This window comes from Benincasa hispida, chromosome 6 (assembly GCF_027475165.1).
Source record: "Benincasa hispida cultivar pf3 chromosome 6, pf3_genome.v1.1, whole genome shotgun sequence".
NCBI lineage: Eukaryota > Viridiplantae > Streptophyta > Magnoliopsida > Cucurbitales > Cucurbitaceae > Benincasa > Benincasa hispida.
Genome location: NC_143483.1, coordinates 53,263,161 through 53,281,290, shown reverse-complemented (window position 1 = coordinate 53,281,290; position 18,130 = coordinate 53,263,161). Strand labels below are relative to the sequence as shown.

General features: G+C 28.6%; 1 protein-coding gene and 1 long non-coding RNA gene across 2 annotated transcripts; both read right to left on the bottom strand.

Moving 5' to 3' along the window:
* On the bottom strand, positions 1–312 carry LOC120069901 (sigma factor binding protein 1, chloroplastic-like). Its single transcript, XM_039021740.1, has one exon. It carries the CDS (start codon positions 310–312, stop codon positions 1–3), a length of 312 nt encoding a protein of 103 aa, XP_038877668.1.
* A 14,567-nt stretch (positions 313–14,879) lies between these two features.
* LOC150035765 (uncharacterized) lies at positions 14,880–16,623 on the bottom strand. Its single transcript, XR_016530007.1, has 3 exons — positions 15,739–16,623; positions 15,544–15,607; positions 14,880–15,080 (listed from the first exon to the last, which is right to left on the bottom strand). It is a non-coding gene; the product is annotated as an uncharacterized LOC150035765 (long non-coding RNA).
* Positions 16,624–18,130: the final 1,507 nt, after the last annotated feature.

Genomic DNA, 18,130 nt, shown 5'->3' with positions numbered 1-18,130 from the left:
TCACCATGTATTCACACAAGAAGAAGCTTGAAACCCAGAAAAAGAACCTTCCATTTCACCTTGCCAATCGAAGAGTACATCACCGGAGGCCGAAGCATAGCAATCCTTAGGGTCGAAAGAGGGAGCGGCCATGGACGACGGTGGTGGATAAAAAACTTGGTTGAAGTCTTCAGCTGATTGATCAAAAGCATCATGAGGCGAGTGCTGGCCGGTGAGCTTTTGAACAATGGCTCGAAATTCAGACTCGTTGTTGGCTTTGACCATCATGGGACTAGAAATGTACTTAACTTTGATGGGCTTGTTTTGATCCATAGTTGTTGCTTTGTTGGGAATTTGGCTAATTTTTTGGTGCTGGAGATTATTAGGAAAGCTTGTGAAATTTTCCATTTAGAGAAAAAAGAGGGAAAAATTAATGAGGAAAAAGGGAAATTTGATTGTTGTTTGTGATTTGGGAAATATGAGGGGTTTTTGTAGGATTAGTAATGTGTTAAAAAGGGGGTTTCGTGGAAGGAGAGATGGAAAGGAATGAATATATATATATATGGTGGTTGAAGAAAAAAAGGGAAATGTGTACTTGTCCAATGCCTAATGTGTACGATTTCCACATATTAATACCTTTCTAACATGGCTGCCTTTTCTTTATCCCTTTCACCACACGCATGCCGTTGTCGCCATCCGTTCGATCGGATAGGACGGATGGCGAGTTCGAGTTTGGGTTCGAATAATCGCGTTTGCGCGAAAAAGAATTAAATTTTTATTACTTATCTTTTTAAATATTTTTTAATAAAATTTTTATTAAATCTTTTTATTAATATTTTTTTACTGTTCATTTTTTTATCGTTCGGTTTGTGACCGTTTGTTTCAGACCCTTCGTGTCCTCCTCTCCACTGTTATTTAACACAAATCAAACCTAAGAGAGGAGACACAACAACTCGATTTTCTTCTTCTATTTTCTTCTAAATTCTTCTTCTGTTCTAAACATTCTTCTCATGGGTTCTAGTCCATTTTCCAACGAGTGCACGTCTGAATTTGGAGACTGCGTTAACCTTGGGGAGCAACTGGCATAGTAATTAGCACCAAGACCGCGTCGTAATTACTTTCAGAGCAAAGGTTTCTCAATGGCGCAGCTACCTTTCGTGACATCTGTTCTAACAATCTGAAAGCAATTATCCAGATGTTGATCAAGAATAGTAAGGTTCTCTCTGATTTTTTCAAGCTCAAACCACTAGACAAAGAAAATTATCGTCACTGGTCTAAAAAATTATTGATCTTCTTCGAGCAGCTAGAGATTGATTACATCCTCACCGCAGAAGTGCCTACTGATACTGAGAAAGTGACTATTGTCTCTATCCCAAAATCCTCCAAACAACCTCTTGATGTTTTTTATCAATCAAGACAGTCCTTCGCGATTGATACTGATAAGTACGAGAAAGACAACAAAATTGTTTGCGGCCATCTACCAAATCATGTGACAGATTCGATCGATTCGTTCGTGGTCCAAAATTCAGTAAGGGTAATTTGGAGTACGTTGGAATCTCGATATGGAGAAGATGATATTGGTCGCAAAAATTACGTTGTTGGTAAATGGCTACAATTTCATATGATGGATGAGAAACTGGTAGTGGAGAAAATACATGAATATGAAAATTGGTGGCCAACGTTCTGGGCGAGGACATGAAAGTATGTGAGGTTCTCCAAGTAAATGTACTGCTTGAGAAATTTTCCCCATCCTGGAGTGACTACAGAAATCGTTTGAAACAAAAAAAAAAAAAAAAGAAGAATCTGATACTCTAAGAGCTTATCAGTCACATGCGCAAGGAAGAAACAATAGGCTAAAAGATAAGCTAATTTCTAGAAATCTAAATTCAGTTAATGCTAACTTGGTTGAATCTTTTGCTATTAACAAAGACAAGTCCAAAAATCATGAATAGCAATTTGGAAAGAATAATTCTTTTCAGAAGAATGGACATCACAAAACTGCTGGTGGGAAGATTGAAAAGAAAAAGGGACAGATGCAAATATAGACATTAGACCTAAAGTATTAACAGATATAACCTAATGTAAAAAAAAAATTGCAAATATGGTCAAATTTAAATAGTCTATCAGTGATAGACCATATTATTTGTAGGAGTTTATTAGTGATAGACCATATCACTGGTAAGAGTTTATCAACGATAGAAGTCTATCATTGATAGACTTGTCTATATTTGCAATTTTTTTAAAATGATATTATACACTTGGTTAATTCCTAAAAATGTTACCAATTGCAATTATCCAAAGAAAAAATTGATTTGTTATGTCTGCGAGAAACCTGGGCACAAATCCTACCAATGCAGTCAAAGGAAAGGAATGTGAAATCAATAACCCATACCATAAGCTAACCTTACTGAACAAGATGACGTAATCGTTGTTGTTGTAGAAGCAAACCTGGTGGAAAATAAAATTTACTGGATACTTGACACTGGAGCTTCAAAATATTTCTGTTCAAACCAAGAGATCTTCTATGATTACGAGGACACTGCTGACAAAGAATGTGTGTTCATGGGTACTTGGCCATAGCAGGAGTGCTTGAAAAATGGAAGGTTCTTTTAAAAATAACCTCTGAAAAAAATATATCCTTAAGTAATGTATTGTATGTACCTTCCTTATGTAGGAACTTGGTGTTTGGGAGTCTGTTGAATTGAACTGGGCTTAAGATTGTCCTAAAAGCTAACAAAATTGTCCTCATAAAAAATGGATACTTTGTTGGTAAGGAATATCTTGTTGATGGTCTTTTTGTACTGAATATTGTCACTGTTACAAATATGATGAATACAAGTACGTCTAATCCTGCTTACATAGTTGAGTCTTTTGATATGTGGCATGGTAGACTAGATCATGTGAATATTGCATTAGTTAAGAAACTTAAGGTTTTAAAATTGATTAATGCATCTGAAACACATGAAACTAATAAATGTCCTATTTGTGTAGAAATAAAGTTTATCAAGAAACCTTTTAGACCTATCACATCTAGTAGTACATAATTACTAGAACTGATTCACTCTGATTTAGCTGATTTAAAAAACACTACAAGTAGAGGTGGGAAAAATTACTACTTTTCTTTTGTTGATGATTTTTCTAGATATACTAAAATCTATCTTTTAAAGACAAATGATGAAGCTTCTGCATGTTATTCTTAACAGAGTACCTCACAAGAAACTGGATATGACACCTTATGAACTCTAGAAAGAATATGCATCTAATCTTTCTTACCTAAGGGTGTGGGATGTTTGGCTAAGGTACCATATCTTACATTTAAGAAACCTATGGTAGGATCTAGAACTTTTGATTGTGTGTTTATTGGTTATGCACAAGATAATGTTACACACAAATTTATGTGCTTGAATGATAGATTCGTATGTGAATATAGCGATGCATAATATTTTAATATGTTTTTTTTATTATTATTGAAAAAAAGAAACATGAATCTGTTAAAATGACTAATTGTGAGAATGGTTCTGTTTCCATGTCTTCCTTGTCTAATAGTATGCATGAAATAAGAAATAATATAGCTTCTAGTAATATGTCTGACATTGTAGATGTTAGCACCTGGATAGAATGCATGATATAGAAATTAGAAGAAGTAAGAGACAGAGAACTGAGGAACATTTTGGCCCTGATTTTTTAACTACTTTTTTAGTTGAGAGGCCAAATGATATAGATTATCAATTTGCATATATGTACCTAATAGATGAGGATCCTAAAACTTACCAAGAAGCCTTAAGTTCTGTAGACTCTAGCTTATGAAAAGAAGCTACTAAGAGTGAACTGGATTCTCTAATCATGAACCAAACTTGGAACTTAGTAGATCTTCCAAAAGGAAGTAAACCTGTAACGACCCGACCCCCTATGACTCAAGTTAGGCTGTTACTAAACACATGCATGCATGGAACTAAAACGACATCCTTTCATAATGAAATAAATGCTAAATAAATAAGTTGAACTCAAAAGACCTTCATTAAATTCAGATATTAAAAACAGACGACAGGGTACCCATAAATTATAAATAATAATAAATCGGTCTGAAAATAAATCTTCATGGTAAGTTTTAAACATCAAATTGAAAGTTGAAAAAAATGGAAAGAAATCTAAATATTATGAGGGGAAGCATAAAACTGGTCCCCAGTGGCTCATTAAAGGATTCCTCTTGTCATTTGCCAGTGCGTCCTTGTCCTTACCTGAAACATACACATGAGAAATGGTGAGTATAAAATACTCAGTAAATAACCCCACTACTGGGGTCGGGCTAGGCATCTATGTCCTCTAGATGTCTACCTCTGATGGAACATAAAAATTGCTCTAGTCCTCATTGGATACATAAATACAAGTAAAACTGGTTTCTATCCTACTGTATTTAAGTATGCCCACGACCTCTGTTGAATCCCGAAGGAACACGATATCTGGTGAATCCCGAAGGAAACACAATATCTGGTGAATCCCGAAGGAAACACAATCTGGTGAATCTCAAACGAAATACAATCTGGTGAATCCCGAAGGAAACACAATATCTGGTGAATCCCGAAGGAAACACAATCTGGTGAATCCCGAAGGAAACACAATACCTAGTGGGCATCTAACTAATCAGTAAAGACATTATCATAGTCTCAACATCACAATTATAATAATATGGTTTTATAACATACATGTACACCTCAACATCATGGCTATACAACATGCATATATGCCTCTATATCCTCATATCAAATACACCCTCAGTGAATCAAGTATCACCTTTTACTAGCATGCAAGTCTCTACGTGCACAAATAAATATTTCATATTCTCATACAAGAACATATATCGGTCATACTATACTATCCATTTATCATGTTATCGTTCTGTCATAATATTCATCTATCATGCTGGCATATATCTAGTGTCTGGCACGTGGGCAATTTCAGTATTAAGATTACTTACTTTGATATTAGGTTGAACCAAAAAACAATTAAATCTTTGTGAAATTCTTGAATCCTTAATCGAGCCAAATATTTGAGCAACTAACCTCTTTTAATCTCCACAATCTTTAAATTAAATCCTAGTACATAAACCAAAATAAAATTTAACATCACACCTAAGCGTTCAATCACGCCAAATCAGCAACAAAACTTAATAACTTTTAGAAAGCTACTTTTTTTAGTTCTCAAAATTTGACTTGGTAAAAACCATTGATGAAAAATAGATAACAAATGAAGAAATTTGAAGATGAAAATAGTGTTCAAATGCTTAATTTTCAAAATAAAAAATCAATAACAAAATAATTATTAAACGAGACTTTATTATTAAAAAAAAAAAAAAACAGAATCCAATTGGAATTTTCCTTTTAAGATATTGGAAAATCTCATAAAGACAAGATTAAATATAGTAACTTATTGACTTCAACACAAGGCATTTGATTTTAGGGTTTTCTCTTTTGTTAACTAGATCACCTAAGTAGATGAAAATTTCTAACTTTTTGAACTATATATTTTTCTATGTAGAATTTCAATATGATTTCTTCTCTCTCCCCCTATTCACAATTTTTTTAAATAATAAATATACATTATTGACCAATTAATTCTTAAACTTTATGCCATTTTCAATTAACGCGAAAATTAATAATTAATCTATGGTTTTAGGGATTTTATATATTGTTTTGACAAATGAAAAACATGTGGCATGACAATCCATTACACTATAAAGTTGCATTAAATTCCACTAGACAACATCTATTAGATCACTTTTGAGATCTTCTTATGTCTGCTTTACCATTACAACTTTTGACTAACGTTGGAGGAATTAAGGAAATCTTTTCATTAATATTATTATTTTACAAATTTATTTTATATTTTCATCTTTCGAAAAAATAGTATCAGAAAAAAGATAGATCATCATTAAAACAATAAATAGTTCAATAATAAGCTTCAAAATTATACATATTATAACAAATTTTAGAAATAACAATGTTAATAAAAAAAAATAGCAAAATACATTTTGGTCCCTAAAGTTTAAGGTAGATGTCTAATCGGTTCCTTAGATTTTAAAAAATACACTTTTTAATTCTCAAAATTAGTTTAAATAGTCCATGAACTTGTTTGACCGTTAGTTGACTAACAGAAAGATGATATGGCATAGATAAAGTTAGGGATCATTTAAACCCATATTTTAAATCTCGGAGACTAAAATTAAATCTTTTGAAACCTTAGAGACTAAATAGATACTACCTATCTCAAATTTCAGAAACTAAAAATGTATTTTATCTTAACAAAGTTCTGCAGTTTAGAAGTGAAGATTTATTCATATTAATTTGGAATAACATAATAAAGAGCACATACATATTGCGACAAATCATGATGATGATGAAATCGTATTAGACATCGGCCGTAATTTCTTTTTTAGTCATTAAACACAAAAAAATAAAAGTAATGTTTTTTTTTTTCATTTTCATTTATCTTTTTATTATTTATTAAATTAGAAAGTCACATATTTTATCAATTCAATTTACTTTAAACAATTATATATTTCAAGCCACATCACATGTAGCATGTCATGTGTTGGAATTCAAAATGAAGTCAAATTTATCTTAAATAATTAAGGATCAAAATTGAATATTATAATTAATTAAAATAAGCTTTTCATGTCAAGTTTAAAAAATTGATTTAAAATATTCGAAAGTTTAAAAACTAAAAATGAAATAAACTTACTGAAAAAACTCAATATGAAAATTGAGTGCCTAAAATAAATTTTCTAGAACTTGTACGCTAAAACCGAATTCAATATATATTTTGTTTTTTTAAAAAAAAATCTTAAAATTAGTCTCGATGGCTTATGTTATATATATATATACTCCATGTGTCAATACAAATTTTTAAAAAATTGTAAAATTAAAAAAATTATAAGGTCGGTTGAAATTTAAGTTTATTTTCTCTCAATTTCTTATAGTGATTTGCATATTTTTTGTTGAATTCTTAGTTAAAGTCTAAAAACAAAAACAAATTTTTAAAAGTTACTTTTTTTAGTTTTCAAAAATTAGTTTGATTTTTTAAACCAAAAAAATAAAAATTAAATGATTATCAATGGAAAGCCTAAAATATTTAAATTAACACATAAATTATTTCACTCTCTTTAAATAACCTAAAAAATCATAATTTAAAATTATTATGATGATGATGTCCATAGTAATATTTTTATTATATTTCGTCGATTTTCTATAATATAATAAAAGTGTTTATGCACCAGCCACATGTTATATGTCAAAACTATAGACGTGCCGAATTGTTGAAATGAATTTATTACAAAACTATACAGATTCTTTATAAATAAAAATTTATTACATCAATATTATCATTACCGTGATCCTAATATTACTACAAGCAAATTTAAATTTATTTTGAAATGTTTATCTGTAAATTAAATGTTAATATATTCATCAACATCTTTTAAAATTGAAATATTAATATATTTATCGACATCAATATTTAATTTCTTAATTATAATAACTGATTTTTTTTACCAATTACATATTTTCCTAAATACATAAAACAATCATAATCCATGATATTATTTAAAGACAAAGTTTAAAATATCAATGTCAACGGAGATATTGAGTCTTAATTTTATAGAAATGTCAATAAAAAAATCAATCAAATGTCAATTTCAATGGATATTTCTAGAAAGATTTTAAAAAAACAATTCAAAAAATATATTTAAAGTTGTGAACAAACATTTTATGATTTTTAAACAAATTAATATATATATTATTTCCATTATATTTATACTAATGATTTTTTTATAATATTTAGTGAATTGTTTTTATGATATAATAGAAATATTGATTCACCTTTTATAACAACTAAACGCATGAAAATGTAGAAATATGGTTGTCTTTGAAATTTTAATATTATGCTCAAAGGAAACCATTGAAGAAAAGAATGGACTATTAACTTTATGATATGCCAAAGTAATTTTCAATTAAAAACATTGATACCAATCATAGACATTGTGAATAAAATATTTATGACAATAAAGAGTTCACGACTGTGTTATACATATATTATTAGTCAAAAAGTACTTGTTTGCATCTGTGGAGTATTGATTTGAAAGTCAAAAGAGTCGTTGTTGATCAATTAACAAATGTTTATAAAATGTGTATTGATGGACCATCTAGAATCACATAATACACTTGTCACATATCATATTATTTATAAATTTAGTACTTGAGATTTGAGAATGTGATCTTTCTTCAAAGATAAGTGAATAAGATAATTGTCTATTCTTGATTGACCAAGGCTATCATTGATCAATAATATGCTTTTTGAATTATTGATAAGGGCAACATTTGGGCATTTTTTAAGATGTATGAATTTCTATATTTTTTACTGTCATCATACATATAAAAGATAAATTCAAATGTTTCAAAAAAGAAGTAGGAAGAATGTATTGTGTAGCAAATTATGATTAGACAATTTGATTAAATGCAAATATAAATGTTGTCTAAGATGCACCTAAGTATAGGTTTTCTAAGGATTGTAACCTATAAAAAAAATTAAAATAGACAAGTTGTTACCATTATATAATTTAATTAATAATGACCCTTCTCCTTCTTTCATTTGATTAAATTACAAATTTAATCCCCTAAATTAAGTTTATGTTTTTATTTAGTTTTTTTAATTTTAATTTGAAAAATTTTATTTTAGTTTCTAAATTTTCAAATTTTTTAGAATTGATGTATACTAAATACAAAATTAAAAATTTTAGAGTTTTAGTTCATAAATTTAGGGGAAAATCAATCATACCCCTAAACTTTGAAGGTTATATTATCTATTCATTCTTAATCATGTGGAGAATTCTTCAAATGATAGATAAAAAACAAATGAATGATTAGAATTGATGCATGGACAATTTTCAAAGAAAATTATAACTAAGAATTGTTGAAATTAGCATGCAAATTAGTGGAAGAAAACAGAATTATTAAGCACTCTAATTCATCAATGTTAGCAACTAAGAAAGCATGTTCAAGAACTTAAAATAGGGTTTGATGATATATTTTTGAAGACCTCCTCTTTAATCCACGAAATTCAACTTCAATCTCCTCAGCAATAAGGTGTAGACCACCTCTTGATCTTTCCTACTATTCTCTTGGATCTTAGATTGAATTGTGGGATTCGAGCTGAATTTTAGGGATTTTGAAGCAGAAGTCACAGATTTTTCCTCTGAAGTTAAAGAACACCTCTTCAAAAAAATCTCAGCATAACTTTTTTTTGCATGTCCTTACATCTCAGCTGAATCAGTTGAGTTTTATTCAACCTGATTAGTGCAATCAAATTGCATAAAAAATTGACACCAAATCCACGTCAAGTGAGTGAAAATTAAGGTGGAATTGTAAGTATCAAAAGATGGAGAAACCCACTTATTTGATTTTTTCAATTTTCAAATTTAAAAATCAATTTTATTTAAAATCAAATTTTGAGTTTATTATTTTGAATTTTCATAAAATTTAAATTTTAAATTTAAATATAATTAATTTAAATAATTAATTTTAGACAAAATATAATTAAACAATTAAACAATTTAATTAATTAATATAATTTAATATCTAATATTAAATTATGCACACCTCCAATTCCACAAACATGAATCCTCGTTCATGTAATTTTAATATTTAAATCACATTTAAATATTATCCAATTCTCCAATTTTGTTTAATTTGATAATTAAACGTGTAATTATATCGTATATAATTACTAATTCCCTTAATTTGAATTTGAACGTTTCAAAATTTCTCATCACGTTATTCTAAGATTTAATCCGTTGGTGAGCTAATAGGGGGACCTAATGGACCCATGATCAGATCATGGGCTCCAATGATCCGAGATTAACCGGCTAAACTCTTTAACCTAATTAATCAACATTCGTTAACTATAGGATCACTTCACTAAAGCACATTAGTTGCACTCCTCTCACTGTAGATATAATTGTGTCCACTCGATATAACTATAATCGGTAAGTCAACCCTTCACAGGTTGTTCGTAAAAACGGCTCGGTCAAAAGTTATTTTACCCCCAAGAGATTACAACTTGTTCCTTAAGTCCCACCGATCCTCTAACGAATAATTAGTTTGTGATCTAATCACTAAACCGAGTCCCTCTCGAACCAATGAGAGGGTGGGACCTCTTGTTCAAGACCTGATGTCAACACTTAAGGGAACAATTTCTCTACTATTCCTAAAAATGAGTAGGAGCGAATTCCGTCTTACACGTTATGTCCCAGCAATCTATATGGTCTTACCCTTGAAATGGGAGGCTTATTGAGCCCGGGCTATTGAGTCAACCCTCACCCATGAAAATTTAAGGATTATCCTAAATAAACAGGAGTTCATAGTTAGCTCAGAATTAAGGTCAAGTTGCCTATGTCATCGCTTTTAAAATAGTCAGTCTTAAATAGTAAATAACGTTATAAAGTGAGAGTGACTTTATTTCTTTCTAATCTTATACAAACTCTTTGCATAGGATGCCTCCACTCGCATGTCTCCACATGAACGAATTAGGATCACTTCGTTTGTAGTACTTTACAATAATTCTAATATCTACAACGTGGACCGCATCCAATAATGTCCCCAGAACAAGGTACCTAGCCTTATCCATATACTATATACCATTTTGGCTATTTACTCGAATTTGATCCACTCTTATATCTCCACATAAAATTTAAATACTCATGTAATAGCCATGGATCTTAGTTTATTGGACTTAGTTTATTTCTAAAATGAAATGAGCAAGTCATACATTCGATAACAATTTTATTGAATCAAACTTCAATAACATCTATATTGATTAACAAAATAAGTTTATTATTTACAAATCACGAGTTTTAGGACATAAAACCCAATAAGAATATGTTGAATGAGAAATTTTTAACCAATGACAAATCGGCACATCATTTCTCAAATTAATGACGAAATTACGAATCATCAAAGTTGGGACAAATTAAAGGTTGACTTTTGTCTCAAATTGAAATTTAAGATATAAGTTGGCAAATCACGGTGATCTCACATGTTTTCATCAACATTGTTGGATCGAATAAAATATTTTTGGTCCAATTTGGTATTAATATTTGGGCTCAAGTCCAATTGGGTCCAAAAATAGGCTATATTTGGCCCAAAGGCCACCCAAAGTCTGAAATCCAATTAATTGGGCCCAACAGCCAAATCCATAAACCAACCAAGCTGGAGCCCTCTTAAGGTCTATTGAAGCTTTATAAATAGGAGTTGTACCCTTCATTTTTTAGGGGATTGGAAGAACCGAAGGTTGAAGCTCTGAAGACTACAATCCCAAAGCTCTGAATATCCAAAGGTTAAAGCTTTAAAGACTTGAAGAACACAACTCCCTTAAAGTTTTGAAGATCAGAAGACATACGTAAAACTCTGAAGACTGAAGCTCCTAAAATTTTAAGACTAAAGTTCTCAAGCTCTCAAGTGCTGAAGACTAAAACTTTTCGAGTTCCAAAGACTAGAGCACTCAAGTTGTGAAGAACTAAAGATCAAAACTAGTAGAAGCTTCAAAGATTAAAAGACTTTAATAAATTGATTGTATCTTCACAAACTACAAGTTGAAGTTTCCATTCCTCAAACTCAAGAAAAAACTGATAAGTCGATAAACAAATCAAAGGTCGATCCAACTCGATAAAAAAAGCCAGAGGCCGATCCAACCCAATCAACAAGCCAAAGGCTTATCATCCAAGAAGATCAACAAGTTTAAAGATTAAAGTTTACTTTTTGAGAAAAAGTACTAAATGATCAAATACTAGATATTATACTCACTAATTGAAATTAATACAAATACAAAGTTCAAATTTAACAAATCAAATTTCTTCGAAAATCCCATCGAATAGGATATAAATTGGTTTGCTTATAAAAGTGTAACAATTTAATTGATAAAAATAATTATAAGTCTCACGTGATATTTATCCAAATGGAACATAATGGAGAGTATAAATTTATAAACTTACAAATGTTTGTGGTTTAAATTAATATAAAAATTGGTTCAAATCTTTAATAGATACAATCCAATGTTTAGGGTTATAAATTAATATTTTTCCTAAAATTTGTATTTACATTTAATAGATCAATTAATTTTTTAAAAAATAAATTTAGAGACTTATAAAATATAAACTTGAAAGTTTAAAAATTTATTATAAATTTATTAAGTTTAGAGATAACAAATTTTTGGAGGACCAAGTTTATTTAGAAGGACAGTCATGCATATTGTAAGAACGTATTGAAGTTATTTGTAAACTTTTCTGTCTCTTTCCCTTTTAAAATATTTTAAAATTTTGAAATCATTTTATTTTTATTTATATTGAAATAAAGGCAAACATGGATGTTCCTTAGAAAAGTTTCGAAATTAAATCAGTTCTCTTTTTTATTTAAAAGGGACAGATATTTCAAAAAGTACTCAAGTTTATTTATTTTATTTTTAAACAAAACCAATATTTTAAAAACTACCTAGCTAGTCGAGTGTGCAATATTTTTTAGGATGTCATAGTAGCCGAAAAGAATAAATTTTTTTAAAAAAAAAAATATATAAAAATATGAGGACAAGTTAGAATTGTTCAAATGAGTCGACAACTCTAATAATTTGGATTACTCAATTCAAATTGTAGGGATTAGATTGGGTTAGTTTTGATTTCAAGTTGGATTGGGTTGAATTTTTTGTGTTTTTTCCCGAGAGTCCAGTTTATACTTTTAAAAATTTAAGTTGACCCAACCCAACTCAACCCGAATTTCTAATCTAATTAATATATATATATATATATTAGCTCATATATATTTTTATGATGTTTATTTGAAATTTGTAATAGATATATCTTAGATTTTGATATTTAATATTTGAGTTTTATGAAATTTGAGTTATTAATATGTGTTGTACACAAATTTAAGTATTTTAAATTAATTATAATGAAAAAAGAAAAGAAAAATAAATAACCTAAATTGGGTTGGAGACCCCATTCGAGTAATTCGAATAGCCCACTCGACCAATTCGAATTTTCAAATTGATCCAAAAAATCTCCCCAATCTAACTCAACTCAATCCATGTACCCCTAGGAGAAGTATTAAGAAAGCAAAGTATTAAAAAAAGCAATGACACAAACTATTTATTCATCTCCTCACCACAAATGAAGAGAAGAAGATTATCGAAAAAACTTATTTCCAAATCAAAGAACAATTATGAGAGAATATCAAAACTGCAATAATATAAAGAGAATAGCAAAAAAAATAATAATAATAATATCCTTAATGAAGACCCCAATTTCAACTAACGAAGACTCTAAAAAACCAATTTGAATATAGTTTATTATGACCTCGAATATCGACTCTAAGGCATACATGGATTCGAATCAAACAACCACATAGAAACACTCATTTAATTAACACTACAAGAAACTCTTTATCTTTTTTATTAAAAGGAAACTCTTGAAACTCTTTTGTTTATGTTTAAAGTTTCTCATAATATTTTTTTTTTCCTTTTTTTTCTTTTTTTTCTTTTAGTCATGCTTGTGTAATTTTGAAGGTTGCTTTTATAAAAATACAAACGAATATGAAGCTGGAAAATCTTTTAGATGGTTGTTTTCCTTTTCATAGGATTTCAAATATTATTTCAGTTCATGTTAGTTCATTTTGATCCAAAAAGAAAATAAAAATGAAAAAACAGAATGGTCACTTTTTAAAACTACACAGACTGAAATGGACGCTTTGAAAGTATTGGTTTTAAAATAAACCAAAGTTAAAAATCCAAAACTAAAATGAATATATTTTTTAAAAGAAAGAAATCAAAATGAAATAAAAAGTTGAAATTACAACAATCGAAATAATATTTAAACCTTATATATAATAAATATTTGTGCTGAGTCAAGGCTAACACTATATAATGCATTCTTCAAGTATATAAGTTAATTAGTTCATCAGAGTCAATTAAAGGTAATACAATCTTTTTTTGTTTTTTTGTAAATATAATTCATTTCAATCTCTTTGTAGTACAACGATTATGAAGTGTTGGATTTTTTTTAGCAAATGAAGTGAAGTATAAGTATTTGAACTTCTAAATTAAAAATAAAAATAAAATAAAAAAAATAATGCAGCCCACTTAAATATATTTGGGCCAAATATACTCTGCAGCCCATTTACTATTTGTTTGGGCCACATTGTGCTACATCTAAGCAGGCTACGCCCAACCAAAATAATCCATGGAAATTGACATGATTTTGTTAGCATACCTATCAATCTTTTTAGAAAATCGAACTTCTGACCTCAAGATCAATAATATAAATTTTATGTTAGTTGAGCTAGGTACATATTGACTAATACCTACCTATCTTAAGTTCTTGAAAAAGTAAATAAAAATTATTCCAAGATAACTAATTCAAGATAATCCAATGAGAACTCTTGGTCCTTTATGTAAAAGAAAATAATAATTAGATTTATCATAATAGTAAATAGTAATAAATAATTCAACAAATCATAAATAAATTATGTGAAAATATTTTTAAAAAAAATCAAGGTTAAAATTAAACCTTCAAACTTTTATAATAGAAAAAAAAAAATAACCACTTAACTAAATTAAAATTTTTAGTCATTAAACTTATCTATAACATATAATAGTTTGCTCTCAATGCTATCTTCATTATATAATAGTCTTTTCTTAATACTTTATTTGACATATGATAACCTTTCTTAAGGCTATTATATCTCATATATATATATATATAACTCTAATCTTATGTTATAATAAACAACATTGAAATTATGTCCATTTACATTACAAACACTTATTTTTTTGATAAATAGACATATGAAATAATTCAGAATGTATGCATTAAATACAATGACTTCCTTTCATTATTGAAATTTAGTAATCAATTTACATTAGAAACTAAAAAAATATATTCAATAATATAAAAAATACATCAAATGTAATTTTCAACCATACAAGGTTCACAAAATGCAAAATTCATCGAGTTTTGAGAATTGTAGCATCATGGAATTGAGCTTTCATCTTTGATCTTCATTTACCTACATAAAAAGAGAATTAGCATCAGATTGATTCCCAAAACCACAATTGAATGTCAAAACTATATAAAAGTACATAGTTGTCAAATCTAAAAATATGTGGATCATTAATAATCGACAAAGTTACGTAAACATAATTCAACACCACTTTTATTACAAAGAATTCTAGAAATATTTATTACGTTCAAATAAACTAAGCAACAAAAAATTGATCAATTCAGCACCACAACAACTCACTAATGATGCAACCAAATTCCTATATATTTGGGTAACAATATCAACCAAAGATAGTATATTAACACCAATCAACAGTAAAAAAAAATTCATGTCCTAAGTGACTAATTACAATACCTATTCACACAAATTTAAATCAAAATCAAAATATGTGAAATTTAAGAACTTACACAAATTTGTCTTAAATAAATATAAACTCCTTTAATTAATAAGTCAAAAGCAAATCATATACCTCGCTCTTTCAAAATTAATAATCATTTGTATACCACCATCTTGACCTGTAAAAAACTACTCAACTAAAGGGAGAATAAAGAAAAGAATGTTAAAATCAAGAATCTAAATTCCACAAGACAAGATAACAAAGTAATCAATAATAGTTTTTTCGAATAAACGAACTTATTAAAATGAAAGAGGTAAAGAAACACACAATAGCATCGAATGGATTTTGTTTTGCGGCAGATCTGGGCGAGTATCGAGTTCTTCACAGTGGGAGAGTTCTGGACTGGATCGAGGACCGAATCAAGACTTGGATCGAGTTCTTGACCAGATCAAGTCTTGGATCAAGTTCGATCGAGGATTGAGTTCTAGACTGGATCGAGTTTTGGACCGGATCATGTTCTAGACCAGATCGAGTTCTTTATAGTGGGGATCGATGATGGAGTTCTAGACCAGATCGAGACTAATCTCGAATCGTTAAGAAGAAGATGATGATGATGATGATGAAGATGAAGATGAAGATGAAAAAGAAGATGAAGATGAAGAAGATGATGATGATGATGATGAAGATGAAGATGAAGAAGAAGATGATGATGAAGATGAAGATGAAGAAGAAGATGATGATGAAGATGAAGATGAAGATGAAGAAGATGAAGAAGAAGAAAAGTGTGTGTTCTTACCTACAAAAGAAAATCTTCTTCATGCAACTTGCGAGCCCTAGATTTTGGAGTTGAGGAAATAAAAACTTGCGGATGCTATTAAGAGGAAAAAGAAAGAAGGTTTCGTCTATCTTCTTAATTTTGGTGCCTAACAGTGCACAATCGTACCATCACCAAGATCGATAGGGATGGATTTGAGGCTTAGCCCTAAAAAGAGAGTAACGCGAAACAAGAGTCCAGATTCAACAAGGCAGCTTTAACGTTCTCATCAATTGTGAAGATTGGGTTCTATGAGAAGAAAGAAAAGTTGAGATTTGGGAGAAATAAGGATTAAGATTTGAGAGAAGGAAGATCTGGGTTTTTTGTGTAGAGACGAAGAAAGGAAAAGACGAGAAATAGAGAAAAAAGGAAGAAAGGATTTTACGTGTCAGATGGGTAATTCAAAAATTTTAAAGCGTACCCCCGAATTTAATTTTTAACAATTTTCATTTTTTTCTTTTTAGAGAATCCATAATCTATTATCAAAAAGGCTATGTCCAGAAGCTATTATAAGCCATATTTACTATAGTGAATGTATTTTTTGTACACATTATTTCTTTATTTATTTTTTATTATAATTTTTTTTTACCAATGGCAAATTATGAATAGTTCGTTTCTTCCTTTTTCTTCTTTCCAACAAAAATATAATACATAAATTTAAATAATACTGAAATCTATTTTCGTAAACAATAAGATAAAATAAGATCTCTGAATATCTCCTAATATATCATAATATTTTGATAACACACATCATTTGTTAATAAAAACAATATTGACAAGCCATTATCGCGAGTTTTACAATATGGTCTAATTCTTAAATTATAATCTAATTTTAAGGGTGTCCAATTTTTCAATCATATTTAAATTTGAAGGATTAAATTTTTATTATTAAATATTTGTAGAGTACATGTGTATGTACTATGTAGTTTACTTTACAAAATATCTTAAAAAGAAAAAAATAATAATAGTCAACAAAACAAGATTATATTCAAAAAGTCTATTTTCGTTGTCTCTAAAATCTATAACATTTTGTTCCATTTATAAAATTCTAGGAAAATTTATATTTGATTTGATTTTTGTGATTATTTCTGCTATTAATTGTTATAACAGATGGACACAGAACATGAAGTTTATTAACAAAATGGAGTTACAATGTTACATAGATTGGCTTTGGAAGGTGTTGGAACATATAGATATTATATGACATAATAATGGTAATAACTAAAATAGCTATCATTTAAAAATACAAAAACTAAAATTGATCTTTTAGAAATTTATACACTCAAAATAGTAGTATAGACTAAAATATAATAAAACCAAAAGTTGAGAGAAATTAAAATAAAATCGGTTAAATTACAAATTTAATACCAATAATTTGTGAAAAGTTTCAAGATTTGGCTTTTATAGTTTTATAACAATCCTTATAGATTAAACTTAGTTCCAATTCAGTCTCTACGTAATATTTTAAATTAAAAAATATCATTTTCGAATTTACTATTAATTATATAAGAATTTGATTTTTTGAAATATCATTAATTACATTATATCTTATCAATAAATTTTTTAAAATATTTTATTATTTTTTTATTAACATCATTTTCGGATGTTGACTTTATTTTTGTTATTTATTAATATAGATTGATATTCATTTAATGTATGATATTTCAAATCAATATTTCCTTCATTTTGAGAGATTTCATTTATTTTCTTCCATTTTCCTAATTGAAAATCTATTACCTCTTCATTAAGATCTTAAGTATATGTCGAATATACTGGTAATATACTAGAAAATGTAAATCATCACACATACCATGATTTTTTTTTTTTTGTGGTATATATTAAGAAATATACTGAAAATATAAAATATATATCGCATATGTTGTTCAGTATATACAATAATATATT

Coding starts and splice junctions, on each gene's coding strand:
- LOC120069901 (XM_039021740.1), bottom strand. CDS start 312: ATGGATCAAAACAAGCCCATCAAAGTTAAGTACATTTCTAGTCCCATG.